The sequence below is a fragment of the Astyanax mexicanus genome, chromosome 2 (genome assembly GCF_023375975.1).
Source record: "Astyanax mexicanus isolate ESR-SI-001 chromosome 2, AstMex3_surface, whole genome shotgun sequence".
NCBI classification, from domain to species: domain Eukaryota; kingdom Metazoa; phylum Chordata; class Actinopteri; order Characiformes; family Acestrorhamphidae; genus Astyanax; species Astyanax mexicanus.
The window spans coordinates 55,605,676-55,623,427 of NC_064409.1; the positions used below are offsets into that span (position 1 = coordinate 55,605,676).

The 17,752-nt window shown below is 37.8% G+C and overlaps 1 protein-coding gene across 9 annotated transcripts in view; it reads left to right on the forward strand.

Annotated features, from left to right (window-relative positions):
• The window catches only part of tjp1b (tight junction protein 1b), a 127,925-nt gene that overhangs the window by 47,447 nt on the left and 62,726 nt on the right, over positions 1-17,752 (forward strand). For all 9 annotated transcript variants that reach the window (XM_049474604.1, XM_049474606.1, XM_049474607.1 and 6 more), the window contains 2 exons: positions 1,341-1,382; positions 1,492-1,651. In XM_049474604.1, the coding sequence (XP_049330561.1) occupies positions 1,341-1,382; positions 1,492-1,651 (202 nt within the window). The remainder of the gene's footprint in view (positions 1-1,340; positions 1,383-1,491; positions 1,652-17,752) is intronic.

Here is a 17,752-nt window from a genome sequence, read left to right on the forward strand (position 1 = left end):
CACTTGTGCAACTTTTTTAAAACACAGTGTGATTTGTTACATTGCTATATTGTGATTATCACGCCATAGCTTTAATTAAAATAATGATAGCATTAAAAAACAGACGCCTACATCCCAGACTATTTTCTTGAGGCCGACCAGACCCAGCTCGAGAAAACTGGTGGGAAATCTCGGCCGGGCCAGGTTGGGTTCAGGCAGAGAATCCAAGCTCTAATATCTTGGTCAGACCATGTGAATAGAGGACTAACTTTTTACAATTTTACAGTACACTACTGGACTACTGTCTTTTGGGGGATGTTTTCTAGTGAATATTATGTCTGAAAGAAATTATATTATGTATGTATATTTTGTATATATTTATATTATGTAACATATTTTGTCTTTCTTAATGATTATAAAGTATGTTTTAAAAGGATGATGGAAAACTGAGAAATTAGTCGTTTTAGCATGTGAATTTTGAAAACAGATGACGTCATGTTTAGACATTATAAAACATCACAAAAAATGTAAACAATCAATAATTTGGCCTAGCTTTAAATTTATTGATGTACATTTGATCATGTTTATGATAACTTGTGTGAACATTTAAATACACTGTAAAAATGATTTAAAAAAATATAAATAACATTAACTTGATCCAAAGTCAGTTATAAATTACTAAAAGTGGGCCTGTCACAGTTTTAATTTTATGATACTAATAAAAATTGATAATACAGAAGCATAATAAAACACATTAGGTTTAAAGAGCTAATACTATTATTTGGGCTGACTGTGCAATGCCAGCTCGTATAAACTTATTTTTTTTGTTTCTGCATAGCAACAGCATACAATACACTTGTAGTAACGCTCAACTTTCAACATGGGCTACCACAGCAACCGTTTTGCAACACCTGAGCAACCAACTAATACATGATACAACCACCTATCCCATAGTAACTGCCTAGCAACACCATAGCAACCACTAATCATCTATTTTATATTTCTGCACAGAGATTATCATCTGCTTAACATCTCATTATTTGTTTGCTTGAAGACCTAAATATTGCCAAACTGGTTCATTTGCACTTTTGTTCTATACAAATTTGTCAGTAATTGTGTTAATGACTACACAGTAATCTATGTCTGTTTTTACTAAATGGAAATTATAAGATGCTGTGTTCAGTGGCAGTAATAGGAAACAGCACTGCAGGAAAACACGTTTTCACCTTTTTGTACTTTTTTTAAATTACACCCAAACAGAAAGGTTAAAACTGAACTGTTTCCTTCTTCTGTAGCACAGCAGTGAAGTGTGATGTGCTGAGACCTGAACTCTCTTTTTTTCTCTTTCTTGTGTTTTTCAGGATTTTCCCCAAACACGAAAAAGATAAATACGGGCCAGCTGTGTAAGTGACTTGCTTTCTTGGTATATAAGCATTAAACCTGATCTTTGTTTTTGCAGTGTCTGTTTCTACCACAGTTCTTAACACTGTGTTTGCTTGGCTTTTTGCTTAGGTATTATCCAAGAGTCCACGGCTTCATCCCCACTCCTGATACAATCTCTGTGGTGGCAGAATCAGAAAGCTCCGTTCAAGGCAAGCCATCTCTGCGTAGAATCAAGGGCCGAATCCATCGCAGCAAAAGCCTGGACAGCATCGACCTGCTGGACTCCAATGTGAGTTAAAGACTGCACACACTGCAATAATGTGCCTGTGTGTGCAGCAAGCGTGGGCGTGTGGGTGGGTGGATGGGTGGATGAATGTGTTTACATACATATGTCTTAGTGTGTATATATGTGTGTGTGTGTGTGTGTGTGTGTGTGTGTGTTAGGGGTTGCATAGACTAATTGAGTAGTGGACTGGCCACAGTGGTCAGGCGTTGACTAGATGGAAGGAGGAAAAATCAGCAGCGGTTCATTTTGGAAGCCAAGCTACACTATTCTACTATGATCCTGCAGTACAATACTCTAAAAGCTATTATCTCCACAGAGATAAAAGGTCATAGTGTCTCATTTAGTACCAGTCTATAAACATCTTCCACTATGGAGCTGTGAGGACGATGAAAGTGAGTAAAATATATATATATATAGTTGACTGCATAAGTAAGATAATTTAACAGAATATTATAACGTTACTTTTGTTCCATGTTTAAAAATCCACTGTGAGAGACAAGATGTAAAGTAAAGTCCAGTGCGTCTGTATTACTGTTTAAATACATTTATAGCATAGGAAGCACTGAATTAGGAGGGCTGCAACAATTAGTGAATTAATGAATATAAAAACGATCAATTATTAAAAAATTGTAGATTCCACTTTTCAGTGTCGACTAATGGATAATTTGTTGGAGCACGGAACTACTCAAAATGGGACAGAAACGCAAAGGGAGAGAGGTAATGTTCTCCAAACGTGCCCAAACACAACAGATTACATATTTACTCACTAAATATCAGTACCCACATTTAAACATCTTCTGGGCATTTAAAGTGCATTCAGATGTGTTTCATTTTAATTAGATGGAGGGGATGTAAGAAATAATAATTTAGCGTTTAGCTGTGATTATAAATATGATTTGATGTATTTGTTGCTGTTTAAAGGCGCATAATGCAACTCTTGGTTGGTTTTCTTTTGAGGCTCCCCCTACAGGCCGGGAGAAAATGTTCACTGTCATGTAGATCTTGTACCGTGTGTTGTTTAGGATTTATGCAGCTCATAGTAAAACCCACTTTAAACCAAATCTGCACCAAATGCTTTTTACTCAAGTAAATAAACATAGCTGGACTGAACTTCACTGATGAAGCAAGTTTGCCAAATAAAAAGCGATAGAAATGCAGTTATCTAGCTTGCTAACTAACTTTCAAAACAGACATCTCCACTAGCCACTTAGCTATCCAGCAATAGAAGATATCCATAAAAACAGTTGAACAAACACCTTTACAGACAATGACTACAATAGTGTAAGCACAAAAAATGCACAGAAAGATAAATAATTCCAGTGTTCCTCGCGTCCTTTTAACACTCCCCATTCGGAGAAGGCTTGCCCAAGGTTTACCCAATTGTGACGCTTTCTGCTGGGGATTTGTCCCAGTATGTTCCCCTATTTACCACAAGGACGATCGAGAGAACCTATATTTGCCTGGTTATGACACATTTAATCATCTAAAACAGTATGAAACACATTAATTAACTAAACAAAATAAAAAGGAATAGTGTGCCTTTAAATGGCACCAACAAAAAATTGTCAATAATTGCAACACCCCGAATTTCTTTGTGCTTCTGAATTTTCTATGGAAGTTATGACTAGTCGATTAGTCGTTCATTTGTTAAAAACATGTTGACTAATAAAAATGACTAGTTGTGCAACCCTTAGTGTGTGTGTTTGTGTGTGTATGAATGTGTGTGTATGTGTCCGTGATCTGTTTTTCTTTTTTCGGAAAAGTGTATATTGGTTTTTCACAGAGTCATGACAAAACTTTTATACCCAATACATATTCATGTGAATGCGGAAGAAGAGACAGTATACATATTAATAAACTATGTCATGCATATTTCATGCCGAAGGATAACAAGACCTCCTATTACTTTTAAAACAATGCTGCAGTCTCCCAGGTTCCATCAATTATGCGCTATAAAAGCTTCATGCGGTTATCATGTGCTCTCTGCGTAAACATTGGGAATGTCTCGTGGATTGTTTATGCGGCCACGCTCATGTTAAGCCTAACTAGCTCTGATCATCCTGTGGGGCGCTTTGGATTCTGCTCCAATGAGGTGTGTCGTGATGCCACATAAATTGCGGCGCTCTCATTAACTCAGAGGGCCTCTCTTCTACTGAGAACACACTGTGGCAACATTATTATTATAATAAGCCCTGAGACATGTTTCCTTTCCACAGGCCATTATTAAAAGGCTGTGAGTCAGCTGTCACACATTTCAGGCTGTTTAGACTTTAAAATATTTCCCTTTTGCACTTGCCGGAGATTTTGTACAGATGACCTCACTGCTTCCATGTTTGTGTTGATCAGAGGGGAATTAGCTAGTAGCCTGTAGCACTATCGCTTTCTATCAGTTTACAGATGTCACTCTAAACGTGGCAGATCTACATTAATAATGCTGCTTAAACAGGTTTGATCCTCTAAGCTGCACAGCGTGTTTGTTTGAAGTAGCGTCTGTCTGTTCTCATGGCTGTCTCTGACGTGTCTCATATTTTCAGGCTTACCTAATTACATGCTCTGGAGGTCTGCTATGGTTTGGTGTCTTCTTTTGTAAAGAGAGCCAAACGTGCCCTCTTATAGTAAGTAACTGCTATAGATTTTAAAAATTGTCAAAACATATGTAGAAAAAACTATAGAAAAAAAATATTATATATAAAGTTAAAGACTAGCTGTGTACGATATGGTCAGAAAATCTGTAGTTGGCTTTTCTGCAATAACTTTTCTCAGCTCTACCTTACTTTACCTTGCTCTACCTCGCTCTACCTCTAAGTCTTGTTATGTCATGTGAGAATATGTGCAGTGTGCAGTCTGTTGCTGGATTCTCAAGTACATATTAATATTGCTGTAATTTACAAGGTTATTGCAGCTCTTTCTTTTGCAACTTATAGCACAAAAAAACAATAAAATGCGATTTAACTTACAGCCCTATTAGAGACAATGGATAAAGTGAAACTAAACATTTATAAAAATATATATATAATTGATATTGTAGTGCAGAAAAGCATGACAGTAAAGTTCTGTGTTCAATATTGTGCAAACAATAACAAGTTCACTGTGCCTTATTGCAAAACGTAGTATGACGGAAGCAATAAATGTAATAAATGTGTGCATATAGCTAAATATAGTTCAGAATATGTTTACTTATTCAAAGCTTTTTATGTTTCCTTTCTGACCTGCTTTTATTAATAAGGTTCAGTTTGCAGTCATGCAGTTATACAGACAAAAAAAAATCACCAAGTCTAGTGAACATATATATATATATATATATATATATATATATATATATATATATATATATAATTTCTTATTAAGTTTAAGTTAACTGGAACAATGGTGTGGGATCAGACTGTCTATTTTGAGACATTTTAATGGTTTTAAATAATTGAATCTAGTTAAATGTTCTACGCTATTGATAGATTTAGCTTATTTTATGCATCTTTCAGATAATTTTGCTTATTAATTAAAATTAAATTGTATAAAAATTGTTCGTAAACTTTCAAAATAGCCTGTAGTAATGAGAAACAGCGTGATAAAAAAAATCCCTCATGAACATAATTGCTCATTACTCGCTATCAGAGAAAAATGTTTAAATAATTTGTGAAATTTATTTGAGATCATATTGCCCAATTAGGCATAATTTTAAACCCATTTTTAATTTAGCTTCTCTCCAATTTGCAATACTTTTTTAATACTTTGTCATGTGTTATTTAAATGATTGTTCACATTTTATTCACTAAAATCTCTCTGACCATTCATAGTGATTGTTTTTTTTTTTTACATTGGCTTTACATTTACATGACTTTACATTGTTTTAAATGGAGACTTCTCATTTGTTGTGCTTTTCCTCCATTATTAGTGGATTTTTATTCAGATTTGTGCAAAATTCCCAATAAAAAATGAAAATTATTATAATCACAGTCATTCTTATTAGTGTAAATATTAGTCTCCCTCATTTCTTTCTTCAGCTTTAATTCGTCTCGGTTCTGAGAACTAATTAAAAGAGCTTGGCAGTGGGTGCCCATTCAGGAAATCTGTTATTGACATCTTGGAGGCACATGGGCCTCCCCTGTATAATTGACAGTCTAATGGCAGGCTTGGTTTGCTGCCAGGGTTCAGGGCTAACCTGCATTTGAAAAGCACAATCCTCGGGTCGTACTTCTACCTCAGAATGAGTGAATGAGTATCTCCTCGTAAGTGGCCTTTAAAAGCTGCAGCTCAGCCTGGCTTTAAAAGCCCTCACAGAGCCAGAGCGTCTCAGTGAAATAAACCTTGAGTCCTGCACTTTTAAAGTGTACATATATCTGTGCAGCTTTCCCATCCAATATGGCATGAGCACACACACACACACACACGCATGGAAACTTGCTGACGGGACCGAATCTCAAACACAGCTGATGAGAGTAACGGGCCGGCGTACAGTGAGTGATGAGGCCGCAGCAGCGCTCGAGTGAAGAGTGTGTACTGCTGCCACTCGCTCTGCTGAACCCTGCCATAGAGAGAGAGAGGAGAAGAGAGGGATTACAAACCACCCACTGCAGTGAGGCCTGGCCAGTTTACAGCCAGCGCTCTGCATCAACATAAACCACGTATCACTAAATTTTACTGGGTAGTTAGGCTGGTTTGGAGCGTGATAGTGTAAGCAAAATCAAATAAACAAAGGATGACGTAATACAGCAGTTTCTATTCCCGCTGCCCTCAGTGTCTGAAAATTCAGATATTAACACTTTTCTAAAAGGCCATTTCAAGGCACAATTATAGCTTTTTAAGGTGTTGTTACATTGGCCTAGGTTACATCCCAAATAATACACTTCTGTAATTTTCATACTATGCTAATGAATGCACTTGTAATGGGGTACTCAAAAAAATATTTAATAATAATTTCAAGACTACTACATACTACATACATTCCTAAAGTTTTATTTCACATTAATATGAACCATTCCAAACATTCAGTAGAAAGAAAAAAATCTGTAAAATGATATCTATTTATAAATAACAGTAACCAACCAAGTTTCTGATGTTGCATTAAATGATTTAGTAAATAATGTAACTAAATACTAAATTTGACATAGAAAAATCACAATACTAAAGTACAGACAGTTAAGAGCATGTATCTAAACTGTAAACATATACAATTATTTAAAAAAAATCTTTAAGCTTTACAGTATGTAACGAAAAAATACTTAATATTATATAATATTTTGTCTAGATTTTCTTTTGCACTTAAATTTATTTAATAACAGTTTGTCCTGCTTTTGATGGAGTAACTGTCTCTTCTGTCCAGTGAAAACGTTCTACTAGATTTTGAAGCTTTGCTGTTAGGATCTGATTGAATGCACCCACACCCCAACTCATCTCAAACTCCTCATCTAAAGTATTGGATGAATTCTTATGTGCAACATTTCTCTGATAATACACAAGCTGTGTGTGTGTGTGTGTGTGTGTGTGTGTGTGTGTGTGTGTGCATTTACACATTTGTACTAGCAATGAGTGAGTTCATTTTTTAGAAGAGGTGTTAACAAACATTTGGACATAAAGTATAGCTATACTCAGCTGCAGTAATATTTAGATATGGGTTGACAAGTGAATGCAATAATATAGTGGTGTAATAAAATATTGATACACTTGATATTATGCAATATCATGTTTTAAATACTGTATGGGGTCGTGATTTTTATACTGTGACAATTTTCAGACATTTTGATTAAAAAAATGGCAATACATTGCCTTTCTCACAATATTGCAATATCACAATATATATTAAATCCTAACTCCTGTACTGTAATACTACGATATTACCCTACAATTTTGTATTTATACTACATTGTTCTTATATTTTCCTATATATTTATACAAATACTGGTAAGTTCAGAAGAGGTCAGTATTGTCTAAGGTTAGCAACCCTATATGTCCAAATGTTTGTGGACACCCTTTGTAATGAATGTATTTGTCTATTAAAAAGTAAGTATTATTAACTGTATTATTAACACAGTTGTGCAGTTGCACTCACAGCTTGTGTAGCCCCTGTAAAAAAAGTATTGCCAATAGAATAGGACTCACTGTAGCAGATGAACATGAACTTGTTGGCACCATACCAAATGCCAGGTGTGGGTTAAAGTGGTATAAAGCCCTCTAGCACTGAGCCAGAGCTGTGGAATGATGTTGTTCCATCCAGTCTTTTTGTGAAGACCTGGTGAGTTGATGATTAGTTGGGGTGGCGTTCTTCCAACAGCCTGACCACACTAAGGATGCTCGTATCACTAAATGCAATCAAATCCGCACAGCAATGTTCTAAAAACTAGAGTCTTCCCTAGACAGTAGAGACAGTGACCTTAACCAAAGCAGAATAAACACTTTTTAATACTCTTTTATTTCAGAAAAAGAGCTTTTGTAGTGTAGTACATGCACCTGAGTGTTCCTGCACAGCACGGCGGTGGAGCGTCTCTTTGAGAGTGTGCTGTTTGTTTCTTTGGCTGGTGATTGGAGTCTTTTATATTAGTGCTTTTATATCGTCAGGCCGTGTTGTTGATATGAATATAAAACTCGGTGTGTTTGGAGTCGGGTCGGGTTGTTGGCAGCTTGCCCACTCCTGCTGTCATTTGGGTTGGCGAGCAGCACTCTGGCTCATGAACAGGGGGAATCAGCCGGTAGTGCAAAGGCTGCAGAAAGCTGCACGCTTCATCACAGGGGTGGGGGAGGGAGGGAGGAGAGAAACTGCAGCACCGTCAAATACATCACAGGAACCTGCAGTCCATCAACTCTCTCTCTCTCTCTCCTGCTCACTCCCTCTCTATCACTCTCACACTCTCTCCCTTTGTCCTGCTCTCTCTTGCTCTCGCTCACTCTCTCCTGCTTACTCTCTATCACTCTCACAATCTCTCTCACTCTCTACTGCTCACTATCTCTCTATCACTCTCACTCTCACACTTTCTCACTGTCTCTCTATCACTCTCACTCACACACTTTCTCACTCTCCTGCTCAGTCTCTCTATCACTCTCACACTCTCTTCTGCTCTCCTGCTCTCTTACACTCTCCTGCTCACACTCTCTCTTTCACTCTCACAGTCTCTCTCCTGCTCTCTTTCTCACTCTCTCTCTCTATCATTCTCACACTCTCTCTCCTGCTCACTCTCACACATTCTCTCCTGCTCGTTCTCTCTCTATCATTCTCACACTCTCTCTCTGCAGCTCACTCTCTCACACTCTCTCATGTTCATTCGCGCTTACTCTCTTTTGCTCACTCTTTTTCTATCACTCTCACACTCTCTTCTCCTCTTCTGCTCACACTCTCTCACAGTCTCTCTCCTGCTCTTATTCTCTCTCTTTCACTCTCACAGTCTCTCTCCTGCTCTCTTTCTCACTCTCTCTCTCTTTCACTCTCACAGTCTCTCTCCTGCTCTCTTTCTCACTCTCTCTCTTTTACTCTCACAGTCTATCCTGCTCTCTCTCTCACACTCTCTCCTGCTCACTCTCTTTTTCACTCTCACAGTTTCTCCTGCTCTCTCTCTCACACACTCTCTCCTGCTCACTCTCTCTCTCACACTCTTTCCTGCTTTTTTTCTTTCTTACTCTTACTCAGTCTCTCTTTCTCTTTCTCTATTACAGTGTCATTCTCTCTCATTATCATTCAGTCACCAGTTCTATGTTGCTTTATTGGGCTGAGAGTAATTAGATACACTATTAGAGAATAGAAATCAGATAATGCAATATATATATATTTATATTTCCAGGCTTAGTGGTGATCAATAAAGGAAGTAAGCAACAAACACATAAAAAGTACATAAAACACTAATTATATTACAAATTAAGAGATCGTTGTCTGCTTTTTCGTATTTTTCTCTTTTATATCTCTATCATTCATTCTCTTTCACTCTGTCTTCCTTCTTCTCTCTCCTTTTCTGTCTTTCCCCATTTTGCTGTCTCGTCATCTGTCATCCCTTCATCTATTCATCGTCTTCTTTCTTAGACCCTCGTTCTCTCTCCCGTTTTACATCCTGGTCCCTCTTTTTATTTCTTTCTCTTACTCTTACTCTTTTTGCTGTCCTATCATCTGTGCTGTCCTTCTGTTTTCCTTTTGCCCTCTCTTTCACTCTCCTTTATTTTCTCTCCCTTTTTCTCCATATGTGCACCTATTTTCATTTCTCTCACTCTTTCCCTGTCCCTCTCTGTCACCTTCACTCTGTCTTGCTGTCTTGTCATCCGTGTCGCTGACCTGATGTTCATTTATTCGTCCCTTCATCTCTCCTCTTTTCTTCTCTCTCTTAACCTCTCCTTCCCTTACTTTCTCTTTCCATCTTGGTCTTTCTTTTTTTCTCTGGTTCTCTCTCTCTTTCTTTTTCTCTCTTTCAGCCAAACCCTGTCTTGTCTTTTTTTGTTGTTGACCTTATTCTTATGTATTTATCTCACTCTTTTCCTCCCTTTCTTCTTTCTCTTCCTACATTTCTGTCTGTTTTCCTCTTCATTTTATTGTTGTGTCGTTGACCTTATGTCCATTTATTCTACCCTTCATATCTTCCATTTCTTCACTTGTTCAACTTCTCCTTTTCTCTCCCTACCTTTTTCCGTCTTTGTCCTTATTTCATCTCATTCTTTCTCTTCAACCCTCCCTTTCTGGTTTTCTGTGTTGTCATCTATAATGTTGACCTTATGTTCATTTATTTGTCCCTTCATCTCTCTCTCTCTCTCTCTCTCTCTCTCAACCCTTCTTTCGCTCTCTTTTTCCACCTTTATCTCATTTCATTTTGTCCATTCTCTCTCTTTTTTGCATGTTGTTGACCTTATGTTCATTTATTCATCTCTTCACCTTTCATCTCTCCTCTCTCTCTTAACCTTTCTTTCTTTTTCTCTCTGCACCTTTTTCTCCCTCTTTGTTTCCAACCCCCACTCTCTGGCTTCTTGTGTTGTCATCTGTGTCGTTGACCTTATGTTCATTTATTTGTTCCATCTCTCTTCTTTTCCTCCTACTCACTTTTCCTTTCTACCTTTCTTTCTTTCCTTATGCCTCTTTTTCTCTACCTCATTCAATCTCTCCCACACTTTCTCTCTCTCTTTCCCTCCCTCTCTCATTTTTGCGGTCTCGTCATCCGTGTCGCTGACCTTATGTTCATTATTTTCATTATTATTCGTCCCTTTATCTCTCCTCATTCCCTTCTTTCTCTGTTTTCATCCCTCATTTCATCTCTACCTCTCTCTCTCTCTCTCTTTCTTTCCATTTTGCGGTGTTTTCATGCGTGTCGCTGTCCTTATGTTCATTTACTCGTCCCTTGGTCTATCCGTCTCTCCACAATTTTCCATTCTCCTCAAACCTTTGACCATCCATTCTTCTCATTCCCCTTCATTCGCTCATAAAACACACACACAGCGTCCGAAACACCATCCATCACGGCCTCCCGCTTTGTCCCCTCTCCACTTTACATCACCCTGTTTGTCACATCATTGGGAAGGACACAATCAATGTCATAGGAGGAGAAGTGATGAAGTGAAAGGGTCTGAGTGTGCTGTGTGCTGGGCTGAGTGTGTTTTTAGCACCCAGTGTTTTTTTTGTTTTTTTAGCGGCGCGCTCTCTCTATTATACTGTAATAAATATTCATTATTCCTCTATTTCCATGTAAGCTGGAGATTATTTGGATCACAGAAGAAGTTGCATTCGGGTAAATTGTGTTTGTTAAACAAACAAGCCTCGGGGCACAATTAGAAGGGAGGGATGTTTGCCTTTTTTATCCTCTGATTTTTTTTTTCCTTTTTTATTTCTCTCTTTTAGCAGAAGTGTTTTTTATGAAGCACTTTGTTTCTTCCTGCTGCGGATGATGCAAGGCTGGATGCAGATGAAGCAAGTAGGCAGGCCCCCTCCATTCTAATGGATGCTAGCAGGCCTGGATTAAAGTGGGATTTTATTAATTGCTTTCGAGGGAGGTGTGATCACAGGCCTATTGGCTATGAGGACATCGCTCACTAGCTGAATGTGATATTGACTTTTTTAGGTCTCCCTGCCTCAGAGAAAGGCCTGTTTCTATGGGCCGCTTTGAATAGGAGTGCTCCCGGTGTCCCTCTCTTCTCCTCGACCGAAAAAAAAAAAAAAAAGCTCGGTGTAAGCACTTATAGCCCCACACAGTCTTGGGAAAGTGCTGCAGCTGCATTTGTTTGGGGGGGTTAAGGGGGGGAATAGCAAGACTGCAGCTGATTTAACCAATCTGCATATTCAGAAGAGCTGCATGAGAGAGGGAGAGAGAGAGAGAGATGGAGAGAAAGGAAGAGGTGGAGGGAATGGCAAAGGAGTAACATGCAGTGAGAGGGGGGGGGGGGACGAGAGGCTGCGTCCCAGTGCATGTAAGGAGGAGGAGGAGGACGGAGGAAAAAAGTGGGGCTATCCTGATGAACGGTGTGCAGGGGACGGGAAAGGGAGGGATGGATGGAAAGGGTAAAGAGAGGAGATGAAATAAGAAAGGGAGGGAGGGAGGAAAGGAGGAGGAGGTGGAGTGGTGTTTTCTTGTCCTGTGACGGCTGAGTAGAGTGTGTGGGTCGTTCGCCTGCCTTCGTATGGAGGGGCTGGAGAGTGCGCAGAGAGGCGGGAAGGTGAGGGAGCTGTCCTGAGTGAGGAATGAGCCAAAGGGGAGGACAGTATGTAGGGAGAGAGGGAGGGAAAGAGGGAAGAGAAACGAGGGGAGGTATGAGAACAGCCACCATAGATTTTTAGTTACATAGGAACAGTATACACTTGCTGTTTACCCTTTCTTTTCTTTTTGTTCTGGAGTTAGGCACACTTTTACTATAAAACATAAAGTAAAAACATAAACTATTCCATTAAAAAAAACAGTTGCATAAATAAATATATTTGTATAATAATGTGCATATGCTATAATGTATGAAAAGCTACAGAAGGACACAAACGACCGTACCGTGTAAGGTAAATGCATCCTATACCATAAGCAGGTCTGGAACTGTAGAACATGGAGGAGGAGGGGAGGAGGCACTCGCAGTCCCTGGAGTCAGACAGAGAGAGGAAGAGAGAGAGGGAGAGAGAGAGAGGGAGAACAGTGGGAGGAGAACGTTTTGTTCTTCTGACACTATAATGGAGGAGTGTGCGTGCGTATGTGTGAGCCATATGCTTTTGTATAGCGTGGGCCGCGTTTGATCTTGCGCAAGGTAGAACGTGTGTCTCATGTCCCCTTGTGCCTTTCTAACCCACCCCCCTCCCCCCCCCAACAGAGCCGACGGTTCTTTTGGGCTCGCATGTGTTTACAGTGCTGCATTACGAGCCAGGGAGAAAAATAGGTGGGCATTACGGGTGTAAATCTCTGACCTCACTACGATTTAACCTGATTGTGATTTTTACACAACAATTCAGCGAATCGTAAAAGCTTAAGTTCCATCACGATTGAATTTGATTGGATTGGATTGATTGGATTTTTATAGAAAGAAAATATATTTTAAAGATATTTTAAAGAAAGAAAAACACCTAACGTAATAGTAGGCATAACAGTGGTGTTTACCGAAATTGTGACGAATTACATCACAGTATGTGATGACAGTGACAGTATACTTTTCCAAGCATTTTGCGGGTACCATCAGTACCTCTGGAATGATGAGCATCTGCATGTTTCATTGCGTGACATTTGTTTAATTTGTTTCAATCTCTAAAAAGCATGTGCAATCCTGAGAGACCACCAGCAAGACAAAATGTAGATCAGTATAGGAGAAGTACATGAGGCAGACAGACAGACCTGCTATACCGGTTGGCAATACTTCGCATAGAGAAGTTCAAACATCCGAGTATACACAGAATGGAATTAAAACCCAGGTGACTCTGAGCATAGAAACAGTGTATGATTGGTTGATTTGAGAACATTGAGAACAGCTACTCTAAAGGCATGCATGATACATAGATTGTACAGGATTGGCAATTTTTGTTTGAGGACTGTTAAAAAAAATCACTGAAGGTGGCTAGGCGACATAATGTGCTAATTTGCATATTTGTGATGGCATTACATCATATTTATTTGCTGCCCAGTGTTAGATGATATTAGTTCTTTACATCTTTTTTGCTTCTCTTTTATTCGCTGTACAGGACCAAACAAGCTAAGTGCAACTTTTCAAAAACACAAGACAGAACTCTGTCCTGCAGCAAAGAAAGTAAGCTCTTTGTTCTTTTGTCCACAAAGAGCTTCTGTCTTACTTTAAATTCAGGGATGACCTCAAACGTCTTTACATACTTTTGAGAGTATATTAGAAAGTGACACGCTGAGTGCATTTTATGATTATATATTATTTAATTTTTTTATTTTATTCTAATATAATTGTATACATATCTCAATGTAGAAGTTCAGAAAACAGGAATGAACTAAAGACATAAAGGAGGAGTACATGCGCAGTTCATTCTGGTGGTCTGTGTGAGCAGACTGTGTGATACAGATTAAATTTGCTCCTTTTCCTGGAACAGAGAGTTGCAGAGGTTCTGTGAAAAGGTTTGCAAAAAATATATAGTTAGATTTGTTGCTACCATTTCTTTTTTATTGATTTACTAGAGGGGTCTGAAAAGTCAATAAGTTGGCTAGTTGGGGTTCTAATGGGGTTCTTTGTCTGAAAAAATATATGTATTTTGACAAAGGGTTGCACAATATATAAATTGTTTTAGCATCAATATTGCATTTCAGTAATAGTCACAATGTTTACAAAAAGTGTTTTAATTTTACATTTCCGATATTTTAACAGATTATCGATAATATAATTTATTTTATTTTATCATTGACAGACAGATTACATTACTACTAATATGATGTGTTGGATCATTGACTTGTGGCGAAATTTTTTAAATTCCTGGATATTTAATATCACAATATATATCACCATTTCTCTTATTTTGACATATAGACCTGTAACAGTAACTTTTTTGGTGAGTGTTCCATTATTTTCCCAGAATTCATTGCGATATACAATATTATTGACACTTTTTATGAAGACTTTATGCTCTTGATATAATTATTATATAATAATGAAATAAGGCAGTTTAACCCCTGTAAAGAGCAATGTTTTTTTAGATTGATAATTAGTATGGGATATTTAGGCATTTTTGGCTATTTTTCATTTTGAACCACTGCCTGTCAGGTGTAGCATATTTTTAAATGCTGTATTAAATAGAAATGCTGTATCCATTCTTGTGTACGAAAACGCAAATAAACACAATAGACAATGCTGAAGTCGAGCAAAAATTATTGAGGTCATATACAGCTCTGGAAAAAATAAGAGACCGGTTTAAAGAAGCCATCTTTGCACCAGGAGTTGCGGAAAAAAAAAATCCAAAAGTAGTGTCTAAGACTGGTGGAGGAGAACATGCAAAGATGCATGAAAACTGTGATTAAAAACCAGGGTTATTCCACCAAATATAGATTTCTGAACTCTTAAAACTTTAAGAATATGAACTTGTTTTCTTTGCATTATTTGAGGTCTGAAAGCTGCGGATCTTTTTTGTTATTTCAGTCATTTCCCATTTTCTGCAAAAAAAGCTCTAAATTACAATATGTTTATTTGGAATTTGGGAGAAATGTTGTTCGTAGTTTATAGAATAAAATAGCAAAATCAGAGAAACTGATTCAGAAACTGAAGTGGTCTATTCATTTTTTCCAGAGCTGTAGTGTAAGAAAATTTGATAACTTAATTATTGTGACAGGTCTAGTGATATATTGCGTAATATTAATCAATGCCTTTTACGTATTGCTGTATTTTCCAGTTTCTACCCGGAAAACCCAAAAGCCTGAAGGAATTGTTTACACAGCTGTCAAACAGTGAAAATAACACAAGCAGTTTATTTTGGCCTAAAAATGAGCCCATGCTCTTCTGAACATTAATATAATCAGTGATGCCACCTTCAGATCGATGCATCACAGTGCAGCAGGGCATTTCTACAGCACTAGAGTGTGTTCACTTGAGTGTGTGTTTTATTAGACAGATGGATGCCATTTGAGGGGATGCCACTGGCGTAAAATGTGGCGGTTGTGACTGATGTGACCTTGTAGCATAAGTGTGGAGTGTGTGGAGTATTTGAGTGTGTATTAGAGTGTGTGGCTGTGCAGTGTGCAAGAGGGTGATGTTTACTGGCTTGCGTGTGGGACCGCAGAGGGCTGTGCCGGGAGCAGGCCAGCTGTGAGGCTGATACCAGGGGGCTCATGCAGCTTGGGAGAGAGGAGATCCATGTGACCATGTGTGCCCCCACAAACGTAACATATGGCATAGCACTAAAAACACACACACTGCAGAACATTTATGCACATCCACATAGAAGATTTTTGCAAGTTTATATGTGAAAATCTGTTTACACGACCACTTTTCTGAACACTCCTTATTTCTCAGAATGAATGCAGTTTTTATTACTGACCCTTGAGAGAGACATACTGTATGTAAATGAACATTGTTCTGATTGACTGCTTTATATTGTACTTGTAATACCTCGTAACTCCAGTGTGAAGGGGCAGTTTAAAAGGTTTTCAGTTTAGGAGTTGAGTAGATGTACATACTATATATAAATGCATTGGTTTTGGTAAATCAGAAAGAGTATTATTTATAACTTGAAGTATACGGACAACATTTCTCCCAAATTCCAAATAAAAATATTGTCATTTAGAGCATTTCTTTGCAGAAAATGAGAAATGGCTGAAATAACAAAAATGATGCAGAGCTTTCAGACCTCAAATAATGCAAAGAAAACAAGTTCATATTCATAAAGGAGTTTAGATATCAGTATATGGAGGAATAAGTCTGTTTTTTAATCACAGTTTTCATGCATCTTGGCATGTTCTCCTCCACCAGTCTTACATGCTGCTTTTGGATAACTTTATACGACTCCAGGTGCAAAGTCAAGCAGTTCAGTTTGGTTTGATGGCTTGTGAGCATCCATCTTCCTCTTGATTATATTCCAGAGGTTTTCAATTTGCGAAAATCAAAGAAACTCGTCATTTTTAAGTGGTCTCTTTTTCCAGAGCTGTAAATATGGTTTACATACTACATTATCCTTTTTTTTTTCAAATCAAGCTGTACAATTCCAACAAACATTTTTCAACAAAGTCTTTCATTTTTTTTACATTTTAAATGTAATGATGAATAAACCAATAAAAATATTCAAAATAAATTATTTTTACATTAACTTTAATTAAAGTTTAATTTCCCTCTTTGTGTAAAGTTGTAATTTTGGATGATAGACACCAATAAGTCATAACATTTACACCTATTTATTTCTACACTTATTGTTAATTTGATCAGCTTCCACCGATCCTATAGAAACACTTTGTATTTTTATAATCACAGACCGTATTTCTTTTGTTTCTGTGCATACTTTATTATCTTCCATTCACCCTTTTCCAAATCCTGTAAGATCACCACTGCCGTGACACTGACATGGCGGTGGTGTGTTAGTGCTTGTTGACCATTGTCCTTGTCCTGACCATAAAAGAAAGAGATGGACTACAGTCTGTAATTAAAGAACTAAAAAAGTACTACAATATGTTAAACAAAAAAATAATGGAAGAAACAACCAGGTATTTTTGTCTGGTTGATATGTCTAATTTCATATATAGATAGTGCTGCTTAAGGGTATCAGCTAGCTATTCCTGTCATCACTAAAAAGGTTTAGGAAAAAAAATCTATTTTTTATATTTACTCTGCTATACCTCATTACACATGTAATGCATGTGGTTATGTAATAGATTATAATCAACTCGTTCTTTTCTCTCAATTCACCTCTAAACCTGCACTCCAAATTACCCTTCAAGGAGAAATTTAATTGGACTTTATTGATGCCGGTGTCAGTCCTTACTGGACCTTATTGATGCTCCTGTCAATCCATACAGGTCCCCTCATTCAGGATCTAGAAAAATAGCTGCGCTGTGGAGCAGTAAAAGCAGTGGGTGCTATTCACGCAGGCTTTAGATTTACTGTTAAAGCCTGTTCCTAATACTGCAGATTCAAATGTTGAAATCTGCTAAAATGAGCTTTTACGCAATAAATGTCATATATAGCAGAACGGCAGGTGTAGTGTTTCACATTTATTTCAGGCTCAGCTTCCTTTATCAGTTTTTTTCT